General features: G+C 42.5%; 2 protein-coding genes across 2 annotated transcripts; one reads left to right on the top strand and one right to left on the bottom strand.

Annotated features, from left to right (window-relative positions):
- Window positions 1-692: 692 nt before the first annotated feature.
- On the top strand, window positions 693-2,717 carry LOC128516192 (GTPase IMAP family member 7-like). Its single transcript, XM_053490506.1, has 2 exons — window positions 693-763; window positions 1,808-2,717. Exons 1-2 carry the CDS (start codon window positions 730-732, stop codon window positions 2,704-2,706), a joined length of 933 nt encoding a protein of 310 aa, XP_053346481.1. The 5' UTR covers window positions 693-729; the 3' UTR covers window positions 2,707-2,717.
- Window positions 2,718-5,214: 2,497 nt separating this feature from the next.
- On the bottom strand, window positions 5,215-9,170 carry kdelr3 (KDEL endoplasmic reticulum protein retention receptor 3). Its single transcript, XM_053490508.1, has 5 exons — window positions 8,763-9,170; window positions 8,472-8,572; window positions 8,187-8,345; window positions 6,337-6,589; window positions 5,215-6,182 (listed from the first exon to the last, which is right to left on the bottom strand). Exons 1-5 carry the CDS (start codon window positions 8,851-8,853, stop codon window positions 6,139-6,141), a joined length of 648 nt encoding a protein of 215 aa, XP_053346483.1. The 5' UTR covers window positions 8,854-9,170; the 3' UTR covers window positions 5,215-6,138.
- Window positions 9,171-12,287: the final 3,117 nt, after the last annotated feature.

Below are 12,287 nucleotides of genomic sequence, written 5' to 3'. Positions count from 1 at the left end.
CCGTAATTGTAATATCTATTTTAAATAAACCAAAAATAAATAAACAATTAGCCAGGTATAATTTAAACCTGCTACAGTAATTATAATATATATTTAAAATAAATAGATAAATAAATTAAATAGCCAGCAGTACTGAAAACCCATTAAGTAATATTAAAAATAAATAAATAAATTAGCCAGGTATAATATAAACACATACACTACTTATAATATATATTTACATAAATAAATAAATAAAAATAGCCAGGTATATTATAAACACATTACAGTAATATTAAATTAATTATTTATTTAATTAATTAATTAATTAATTAATAAACTAGCCAGGTATAATATAAACCTATTAAAGTAATTCTAACATATATTTAAAATAAATACATAAATAAATAAATAAATAAATAAATAGAATTGTCTATTAAATAGAATTGTCTACAATTCTATTACAGTAATTATACCATACATTTTAAATAAATAAATAAATAGTATATTACACATTACAATGTTTCCCTGTTATATATATATTATAAATCCCCTGCGGTTTAATGCTGTGGAATCTCACTATTCGCCCCTTTTTCACTAATAGAAATAAACCTTGCTGTCTGTATGTTAACATTTTCCCACGTGCCTATAAACAGTATTGGTCGGGGTACCGATGACGTCACGGGGGCCAGAACTTTCGGCGGATGCACGAGCTCAGCAGCTTGGTGCTCGCGAGCAGGTGGTGACACCATGGCGTTATCGGGGTGTACCGCGGCACGCGCAGGTCAGAGTGATTATACTGATTATTGTTTGTGTAGTGTGTGTGTGTGTGTGTGTGTGTATCAGAAGAGCGGATGCGGTCTCACACTGTATCAGTACAGAGCTACAAAAGGATTTAATACATTAATGAATAGACAGATAAATAACAATGTGCACGTGCCCGTGTTTTAATCCCACGTGCATCCTTCTGTTTATAGGGTTTAGTCGTAACAAAAATTATATATCTATTATCATCATCATTATTACTGTTGTTGTTGTTATGTTGGTTGTTTCACACCTGGTGTGACGTCATTACCATAGATTACCCAGTGGTAGCTAGTGTATTTGTCTAGTTGTGTAATGTAACCTATACACAGAAAAAAATATCCACATGCCATACTCCGGTCAGCCATAACATTATGACCACCTGTCTAATATCGAGTAGGTCCACCCGGTGCCACCATAACAGTGATACACTGTGTGTTCTGACTCCTTTTATCACAACCAGCATTAACATTCTTATCAATTTAAGCTATGCTAGCTCTTCTATTGGATCAGACTATGACCTGTCACCAGTTCACTGTTTTTTCTTCCCTGAACCACTTTTGGTTTTGACCACTGCAGCCTGGGAACACTAGAGCAACTTCAAAACTGCAGCTCTTGTGGAATGTTCCTGGTCTGCAGTGATCAGGACCAAAAGTGGTTCAGGGAAGGAAAACCAGTGAACTGGCGTCAAGGTTATGGTTGGCCAAGGCTCACTAAGGACACGAGAAGTGAAGGCTGAGCCAATAGAAGAGCTCGTGTAGATCAGCTCTGCCCCCAGAAAGATTAAGACAACTCCTAGTGGACAAACCTATATATAGTTTTAGCTACTGCAGTAAAGGGAAGGTAAGCTAAGCTAACTAGCTGATCCAAGTTGGCACGTTGCTTCTAGATATTTAAGTTGTTTTTAAGTTGTCTAGATATTTTAAGTCTTTTGGCTGCTTCCGTTGAATTCGCCACATGCTTAATGGTCTAAACTGTATTTCTGAGACATTAACACAATATGTGTATGTGTGTGTGTCTTTAGATGGCGTGCATGTTGCGGCTCTGCGGATCGTCCTGTTGGGCCGGACTGGTTCCGGTAAAAGCTCTACAGGAAACACCATTCTGGGAGCGTCCTTGTTTCCAAGCGATATCTCTCCCCTGTCCATCACTCAACAGTGTGTACAAGGCTCTGGCGAGGTAGAGGGGCGGAACCTACAGTTGATTGACACTCCAGGCTTTTTCCACTCCTGTATGTCCTCAGAAGAGGTGTGTGCGGAAGTGGCACGTGGCATGATGGACCTCTCAGCTCCTGGACCTCACGCACTTCTGTTAGTCCTCAAACTGGGTAAACTAACTCCGGAGGAGCTCATGACTCTAGAGTGGATCGGCACCGTTTTAGGTCCGTCTGCCCTCAAACACACCATCCTCATTCTTACACACACTGACCAACTTCACGACAAACCAGCAGAGAGCTTTCTACAGGAGAGCAAGGAACTCTGGGAATTCACGCAGTTATGCGAGGGCAGGATTCAGACAATCGATAACACGAAAACAGAGGATCGAGGACAAGCGAGTGAGCTGGTGAAGAAAATCGAGGCGATGGTGGAGAAGAACGAGGGGAGTTGGTATGTCTGTGAGAGAAGGATTCTGGGAGAAAAGGAGCAGAAGAAAGACAAAGGAGAGGATGATAAAGAGAGGAGGAAGAAAGCAGAGCGTGAGTTCTGGTGTGAGTTAGTGACTGCCATGGGGAAGGGGGCGCTGGAGAGCTCTGGTGTCCTGGAGAAGGGGAAAGGGAAAGGGAAAAAATGCAAAGTGGTGCAGAGGGCGGCGGCTTTAGCGTCTACGCCCCTTTCCGTGACATCTGCTGCTAAAATGGTGAGCGGGGCCGTGAGGGAAGGGAGCAAAGTGCTGTACAAACACCGTAAATCTCTGCTGCAGTGACTGACACACACACACACTGAACAATGAAACACTATTCGCCAGGTTTCATTCTCACTCACCCTACCAGCATCACTCCACATCACCTGCTGTACACTGAGCCAGAGTGTAAGGAGACGCCATGCTGGAGGTCAACCTACACCTTATCACCAAGAAGATAGTGACAATGATGCCAAATTTAAACCTTGTTCTTTATTAGTCACATGGTGAGATGATCTCCTCTCAGCATCTCAGACCCGTACAGTGCTCTCACTCTGCTGTTCACATCCTTTAATCATATGGAAACTGTTTTGGATTTGTATTACCCAGACATTTATACAGTAATAACTCATGAACATTTCCATTTGCTTTCTCCAGAGAAAGTTTATGTTCTTATTAAAGTGTAGAGACACACACATGCAGCAGGTTTGTATTGGCTTTAGGTTTTTATCATTGAGCAGATTACTATACAGTATATATTGTATGTGACTAGTCATATCAAATCAGGAGTTAAGTCACATGTTCAGTGATGTGGGTTCTTCATACTGTCAGATTCCTGGTTCATTAAGTTCTATTCTCATAGCAAGATTTGTTTTACTGTATCATGTCCAGTTCCTGAGATATGGCCATATGTGAGCTTGTTCGCAAAAGAGGCACCTTAAAAAAATTGCCGAGTTCCAGTTTCAAGAATATCCAAATAAGGATTTGGTGGCGTAATAAGAGCAACATGTTTTTATAGCTAAAAAGTATGTTTTCCTCTAACAACTGGAGTCACCAGCTTGGATAGTGTTCAGTAAAGCGCTTTAAAATAAAATGTAGAATTAAATTCTGTTGAAGGATCTGGTATTTATTAAAATCTGTTTGTGACAGTCCTCCCTCTATTGGTCACAGTGCAAAACTACAGAAGAGCCTGAATTCCTGTGATAATTTCATCCATCACATTTGTGCTCTTGAACTGGATCCAGAACGTCCAGAACAAATCCTGGGCTTGAGTAAAAGTAGAGATTCCCTCGGGCAAATATTCCTCAAGTAAAAGTAAAGTATTAATACAGAAGTCCTTACCTTCAAATACAGGGCTTGTGTTCGCTCACGGTAGCCTTTTACGTAGTAAAATAATCTCTCTTTCAGCTTCAAATAATTTCAAACATCTCTTGCGTTATTAGGTTTATCTTAAAGTCAAGCAGGTGGTGAAATATTACACACCAATGTGGTGAGGTAACACAAAGCTATGCAGGAATAAATGTAGTGAAGTAAAAGTACAGATATTTACTGTTATTTTGATTGGAGTAAAAGTAAAAAAAGGTTTTCTCTAAAACTACTCAATAAAGTACAGATATGTGAATCATGTACACAAGTATCGTAATGATGACATGAAAATAATTTCCGGTACCTCCCACCTGCTCATGTATATGTATTTTTTAGTAGTAATACATGGGAAGCTTGTTAGTTAAACATGTAGCCCAAATCTGTACTAGGCTTCCTCTGTGTCTAAAACACAGATTACAAACAATAGCAAGGCTGTTCAAAGCAAATACTAAACATCATGATTGGGTTATGACCACTGCTACAGGTCAGCGGGGGTTCAGGTCCAGTCCTGGAGGGCCAGTGTCCAGCACCGTTTGGGGATTGTTCTGCTCAAACACGGCTGATTTAACTATTCTGTTAATGGCCAGGTTTAGTGGCTGTGTTCAGGTGTTGGTGAATACACACTGTGCTGGACACTGGCTCCCTCCACGACTGGAGGTAAACACCCCTGATCTGGAAATAGACATATACAATCATGTTGTTGTTGTTGTTTTTATTATATACTGTAAGAATAAAATGGAATTGCTTACACTATCAGTACACACTAGTAGTGATGGCTACAAACCTGCCAATGGCCTCTATTCAGATTCCATATCTGTCTCTTTATATTTGGTAGCTTGATTAGTCACCCACCCCTACACAGGGGTCAGCTGTAGTAAAACCATTACTTCTATCTCTCGAACAATTAAGTCTGACTGCCAACATCGCAACCCTGTCCAGGATCTCAGTCATGAGATTGATATCCACGTTTACCAGATTGTCCAGACTGATTTTTTAACTTCCTTATACATCTGACCAGTTGAGGGTTAAGGGTCTTGCTCAAGGGCCCAACAGGGGCAACATGGTGATACTGGGGTTTGAACCTCAGACCTTCTAATCAGAAGCCCAACACCCTAACCACTCTGTCCTGCCACATCACACCAGCTGAAGAGGACGAGGAGGTGATGAGATCATGTGATGCCCCAGGCTACACGACGGAATAACGTATTACACACAGATCTGATTAAAGACATGTAATACAGCAGTGCTGTGCGTGACTACAGTGTGTAAAAACACCCAGGCTTTGCTAATGCTATTAGATTATCATCATCGACATTTCAGCACATCCAATATACTAATCACACCACCACAGTACAGCAATGCATTTTGGGTAAACATCAGTGCTGGAGCGTGCAGTGGTGCCGAGATTAGATACTGAGCTCACCATACACACAACAAAACATCACACACACTCAAAATCGAAGTTTTATTGACAAAACACACTCAATATGAAGCAGAAACAATTAAGAACAAAAAGCTTTTCCCTTTATGATTAAAAAAAAGAAAACAAATACTTTAGATCAAGTCTTTGGAAAGGACAAACGTGTTTATGATCCTGTTTTAACACAATGTGAGACTCATGACTTATACACACACACACACCTGCTGTTTATTCAATCAGTTACCTCGATTCTTTCCTCTTTATTAAATCATGAACTAACACACCTCTGGACCCATGTGACCTCAACAGAACCGTACATGTTGAGTTTTAACTCTAAGTGTTTGGCCACCGCTACAAAGCTGTAGTGACAACATGTTCCTTTTCCTGGTGCTACACCACAACCCGTCATACGGTGACACTACAGCACACAGTGCGACAGCGCGCCAGGGGAGTGTGTGTGTGTGTATATACAGAGAATAGACAGACAGATTGGGTCAGTATCTGATAACTGATGGAATATTAACAGCATGGTCGTGCATACAAATGATAACAATAATAATAAAGCAAAAAACTTATGTAGAATGTATCTGGTTTCGTACTCATTAACAAGAATCAACAAGGTTAAATAAACACACACACACAAATACACACAGACACTCAGTGACGTGGCAGGGGAAGACATTGTCGTGTGTGTGCTCTCTTCAAAAGGAGTAACAATAAGGCGTTTAGATATATATATATATATATATATATATTTTAAAAAGGGTTTGCGCTGTACATTAAGGCACATCTCTGTTTTATTTCCTGACACGCGGCCGAGCTCCAGGGCTGGGATTTGTAGTTACTATAAAAAATTGCAGTTCTTTTAAAATGTGAAATGGAGTTAAAGTTGATGGAGTGAGAAACGCTGATACAGAAAAACCTGCAAGGGGCGGAGCCAAAAGAGGCCCTCAGACTGGCATTGGCAGAGACATCTTCCCACTTCCTCTGAGCACTGAGAGAGAGCGAGAGAGAGAGAGAGCATTTTAAATATTTTTGTTAATAAATATAAATTGTTTTTATTATCCATTATTTCTGAAGCATGCTGGTGGTTGCACACACAGCTCAGCAGGATGCGCTCTCAGCGTTAATTAGAGCCGCGCGCTCACCTCGGGTGAAGTAGAGGTAGAAGAAGTCGCAGTAGAAAATGGTCTGCACCACTCCGGAGACGACGGCGATCTGGTCGAAGAAGCCCTCTGTGTGGTAGCGCCACACCCAGTTGGCCAGGTAGAGGGCGCGGTACAGTCCCAAAAAGAACAGATAGTGCGTGGTGATAGTTTCGGCCTCGCCCGTCTTAGTGATCATAAAGAGCTGGGGCAGGATGGCCACCGACTCCAGGTAGATGGAGAATGTCCACAGGATCTACAACAACAACAAGAACAGAATAATAATAAATAAAGTAGTATAAAGACAGTGGCTGAGTACAAAGTTACTCAGTAATAAAACAGACCAGTCTAACACTATGTTACTTTGTTATGTAACACTGGAATGTTTTTATATAGTTAAAAAGGTTATGACTGTTTATGTGTGCTGTTCCAAATGCCTGAATAAAATAAGAGCTAAAGTTAAGGCAAAAGTTTTTGGTGGGGTGCTGAAGGGGGAGTTTGCCCAGGGCACCGGAAACACTCGATCTGCAACTGGTCATCTAGAACAAACAGGGAGGGGCAATCTGTGTGTACTCATGAAAAACACTGAGTGTGTGTTTTCTAAGGGAGTCATCTGGTATACTACAAACACCTCTGATTACACCGTGAGGAACATGACTCATCACGATGAGGTGCTTAGAGGATGTCCTTCAGATCCTGTATAGTGAAACAAATCAGGCCCTATGTAGTGCACAGTGTGCCAAATCAGTGAAGTGCATTGAATCAAGCCATGAGTTGGGCCAAATTAGGTTGTATGTATTACAGCGAATAAGGGTATTTGTAGTGACACAACTCAGATAATATGTGTTGTGGCAAATCAGCCCCTAGGTAGTGCGGTGAATCGGGCCCTGTGTATTGGGTCCTTTGTAGTTCGGCGTATCCAGCCTAGCGTAGTATATTGTGCCCTGCATAGTCTGGCAAATCAGTGAATCAGGCATCAGGCATTAGATAACGTAGTGAATTAGGCCCTACATATTTCTAGTGAGGTAATCTGGCCCCAAGTAGTGTAGCGAATCGAGCCCTTTGTATTTGGGTCAGTCACACCCTATGTAGTGAAGCTAATCAGGCCTTATAAAGTGTAGCGAATCATACCCTATGTAGTGTGGTGAATCAGGCCTACTGTATGTAGTGGTGCGAATCAGGCCCCATGTAGTGAGGCAAATCAGGTCATTTGTAGTGCAGTGAATCAGGCCCTATGTAGTGCAGCAAATCAGGTCCTTTGTAGTGAAGCGAATCAGGTCCTTTGTAGTGCGGCGAATTAGGCGCTATGTAGTGCAGTGAATCAGGCCCTATGTAGTGCGGCGAATCAGGCGCTATGTAGTATAGCGAATCAGGCCCTATGTAGTATAGCGAATCAGGCCCCATGTAGTATAGCGAATCAGGCCCTATGTAGTGCAGCGAATCAGGCCCTATGTAGTGCAGCGAATCAGGCCCTATGTAGTGCAGCGAATCAGGCCCTATGTAGTGCAGCGAATCAGGCCCTATGTAGTATAGCGAATCAGGCCCTATGTAGTATAGCGAATCAGGCCCTATGTAGTATAGCGAATCAGGCCCTATGTAGTGCAGCGAATCAGGCCCTATGTAGTGCAGCGAATCAGGCCCTATGTAGTGCAGCGAATCAGGCCCTATGTAGTATAGCGAATCAGGCCCTATGTAGTATAGCGCATCAGACCCTATCTAGTGGGGCGAATCAGGCCCTATGTAGTGGGGCAAATCAGGCCCTATGTAGTGGGGCGAATAAGGCCCTATGTAGTGTAGCGAACTGTGTGTGGGTGCATGTGTGTGTGCGCGAATGTGTGTGTGTGCACGAGTACCTCCAGTGGAGTGGTGGCATAGTTCTCAAGGAAGGAAAGCCCAGCGACAGGAACCAACAGGAACTCCACACGGAACGAGTCGTTCTCTCTGTCGTATGTGTTCTTGAAGCGCATGAAGATTAGATACAGTGTTGCATAGGCCAGGATCAGGAACACCACCTGAGGGTATGTGTGTGTGTGTGTGTGTGTGTGTGTGTATGACAGAGAGAGAGAACGAGAGTAAGAAATGAAAATAAAATGGCTTCTTATTTATGTGTGTGTGTGTGTGTGTGTGTGTAACAGTACCTTCATGATGGTGTTGTACAAGGAAATGTAGACGGTGAACAGGTCCAGATACCTGGTGGTGAAAACCACTGCAAAGAGCACCTGGGACTTCCCTGAGATACCTACACACACACACACACACACACACACATGCACACTTATGTGTCTCAGTCAGATATACAGTGCATAAACATAGTGTGTAAAAGTTACTTTAGAATAGTGCACACACACACACACTCCAAATACTTGTTTATTAAAGAGTGTGTGTGTGTGTGTGTGTGTGACGTGTTGGTTCACCCTGACTCCAGTTACCTGCGCAGGACTTGGACCTCCAGATCTTCACGAAGAGGATGATGATGGCGAGCAGATGTGACACGTCACCGGCCAGACGGAACACGTTCATCCTGGCGCGTTAATCAGCCACACACACACACACACACTGAAGAGCGATAATAAATGCCCCCCGGACTACAGACTGTGGACGGTGATCCTCAGGGGTGTCTCCTCTGATCTCCAGATGTGTGTGTACACTCTCTCTCTCCCGGTCCTGCTGATGGGTCTCCGCACTACACACACACACACACCGCTGTGCGTCCGCACGGTGTACCCTACAGCTCCTGATGAGATGTGTATAAGTATACACACCCCTCCGATTTCCAAGCCACGGTATACAGTACAGCGCTGTGCGCGAGCGCTCTCCTCTCCTGTAGGTGACGTGGCCAGCGGAACACCCCCCCCCCCCGCCCCTCCCTCTCCCCGGCTCCTACATCCGGGACATGCGCAAACTGAACCCGCCCTCCTTAAAGGGACAGTACACCATTTACACAGGGATACTGCTGCAGTGTGTGTGTGTGTGGCAGAAACTAACTTTATGTCCTCTCTCACTTCATCCATACATCTCCTCTTAGGCCTCCTACCTCAGCATCCTTCTACCTTCTATATACCCACCATCTCTCACCATCTCTCCTCTGAACATGTCCACACCACCTCAATCTGTTTGGACACTCGTTCTTCATCCTCTCCTTCCTTGTCACTCCCAAAAAGAACCTCAACATCCAAGAAGATATAATGGAGACAATGATGCCAACTTTAAACCTTGTTATTGATTAGTCACATGATGAGATGGTCTTCTCTCAGCATATCAGACCTGTACAGTTTAACCATATGGAAAGTGTGTTGGACATTACATAGACATAGACGGTATATATTCAAACCCAGTTCTTTAGACAGGACAATTTGGCCCCTCTACTAACACTAACCCTTGCTCACCTCCAGGGTCCAGGTTCAATTCCCATCTTGGGTCTGTGTGCATGGAGTTTGAATGTTCTCCTCGTTCTTGGCCTCTTTTCTCCAGTTGCTCCGCCAAATAGTCAAAACCGAATAATTATACAGAGACCCCTGACACATTTAAGAATTTTTGCAATTATTGATTGTACATTATACAAATGTGGTAATACGGTAAATCTGGCAACACTGATGTATTTTCTCTCAGAATAGCATGAAGATGTGTTTGAGAAGCCCAGAGGTCAAGCAGCTTGTGAGTTTTTAGCCTTATGATGCTTTAGCCTTTTCTTTAAACAGTAGTGAAGAGGAATTTCACCAGAGATTCATTAAAATACTGAAAGTAATGATTAAGTATAGATATAAGGAAATTAATTATATCAAATGTAAACACACACAAGTCTCTGTATAGGTAAATAATTTTAATTTCTGAAAATTAAAAATTCACTTCTCCTTTTCCAATTGAAGTTTATTACAGGACCCAATGTCCTAAACACACTGTTATCCTAATCACATTCTTTGCTGGTATAAGCCCCATACTCATATGGGGATTGAGTGTGAGTAAGGATGGGTGGACATGTCTCATCCTCCCTCACCCTCAGCACTGGAGCCCCCAGGGTTGTGTTCTGACCATCGTCATCAAGTTTGCTGACGACACCGTTGTAGTGGGCCTGATTTCTAACAACAGCGAGACGGCCTATCTGGAAGAGATTGGAAATCTGGGGAACTGGTGCCAGAGGAACAATCTCCTTCTAAATGTTAACAAGACAAAGAACTTGATAGTGGACTTCAGCACTAAGCAGGAGAGGAACTACCAGACCCCCATCATCAACAAGAGCCCAGTGGAGAGAGTGGACAGTTTCAGATACCTCGGTGTTCACATCACGCAAGACCTACTGTATCATGGTCCTGTTACATCAACAACGTGGTGAAAAAGGCCCAGCAGCGTTTCTATCACCTCAGACGCTTGAGAGACTTCAGACTGCCCTCCAAGGTGCTCAGGAACATTTACTCCTGCACCATAGAGAGCATCCTGACGGGAAACATTACGACCTGGTTTGGAAAAAGCACCATGCAGGACAGACGAGCTCTACAGAGGGTGGTGCGATCAGCTGAGCGCATCATCCGCACCAAGCTGCCTGACCTGCACTCAATCTACAGCAGGCGGTGCTGAACCAAGGCCAGGGAAGTCGTGAAGGACCTCAGCCACCCCAACAACGGACTGTACTCTCTGTTGAGGTCAGGAAAGCGATTCCGCTCCCTGAAGTCCGACACAGAGAGACTGAGGAGGATCTTCTTCCTGCAGGCGATAAGGTCTCTCAACCTAAACATTATACAGGACTAAAAAACATCCTTTTGCACACTGCACTTTATGGACATTTCTCACAACCGATAATTATAATCCATTTATGGACATTATACATTTGTACACTCATGCACATTTTAACTCATCCTGGACATTTCTGGACATTTATAGACATTTATACTTAATTTCATTTTGCACACTTCTGGTCATTTCATTTCTGCATACTTTCTGGACATTAATATCCGTTTAACTTTTTACATTTTGCATATTTTGCATATTTGTACAGTCATGACTGTGTATATTTTGTACAGCTAGTTTTTTTTTTACTGTATCGCATATTTTATATTTTATATTCTGTTCTTCTTATCTTTTCTTCTATATTTTTTTATTTCCATTCCCTTATTTATTTTTATTTCTATTTTTACTTGTATTTCTATTGATAATTTAGAGTTTAAAGGTAACTGGCGGTCGTATAAACATTTCACTGCATATCGTACTCTGTATGACTGTGTATGTGACAAATAAAATATGAAAATTTGGCAGTTACCTGTAACACATTTCTTATTAAACTATACATTCTAATTAGTTATTTGAAATAGTTTTAATTATTTGGGAAAATAGAAAGGTTTTTTTTAAAAAAACTCTTCTTCATCCAAAAGAAAAGAAAAGAAAAGTTATCTCCTCTTTCATCCAGCAGAGGGAGACAGAGCTGCTTCTTATGCCATACATCTCACTTCTTCCCTGCTGTCCCATGCCTTAGTAATCTTCATGGTCATGCACGTGTTCCTATGGAGCCAAACTGGAATGAATATATTATCTTTATAGAATTTTTAGTGCCTTGACTGTGGCACTGACCTCCATGACGTAGAGATGATCGGAAGAGGAAAGTGTATACTGTGCATTGTGACCTGTGCAGGCAACAGCACCAGCAGCAGAGCAGAAGGTTCACACAATGATCACTGTGATGTCGCTTGGTCTGAAGTGAAGATAAGGTTGTGGACCTTGAGCAGTGCTTCCTGCATATCATGTGTGGTTGTTAAGAGTGTTTCAGTCCTGATGCTGTCAGGCCCGGAGGCAGCTTCTAAAGTTCCTCCAGTGTTCCTGTAGAAAGGCTGTGACAGGCTCTTCCTCAGTACAACATCTGACGTTACATTATTCAGCTGATATTTAATGTCTGCTGGAGCAGATCAGGATGTCCTGAAGATTGAGTGCAGGGTAAAGGAACACTCCAACTAGTATGATAATATGGA

The sequence above is a fragment of the Clarias gariepinus genome, chromosome 28 (genome assembly GCF_024256425.1).
Source record: "Clarias gariepinus isolate MV-2021 ecotype Netherlands chromosome 28, CGAR_prim_01v2, whole genome shotgun sequence".
Taxonomy (NCBI): Eukaryota; Metazoa; Chordata; class Actinopteri; order Siluriformes; family Clariidae; genus Clarias; species Clarias gariepinus.
Note: the sequence above shows the minus strand (reverse complement) of the source record. Positions and strands in the feature narration are given on the sequence as shown.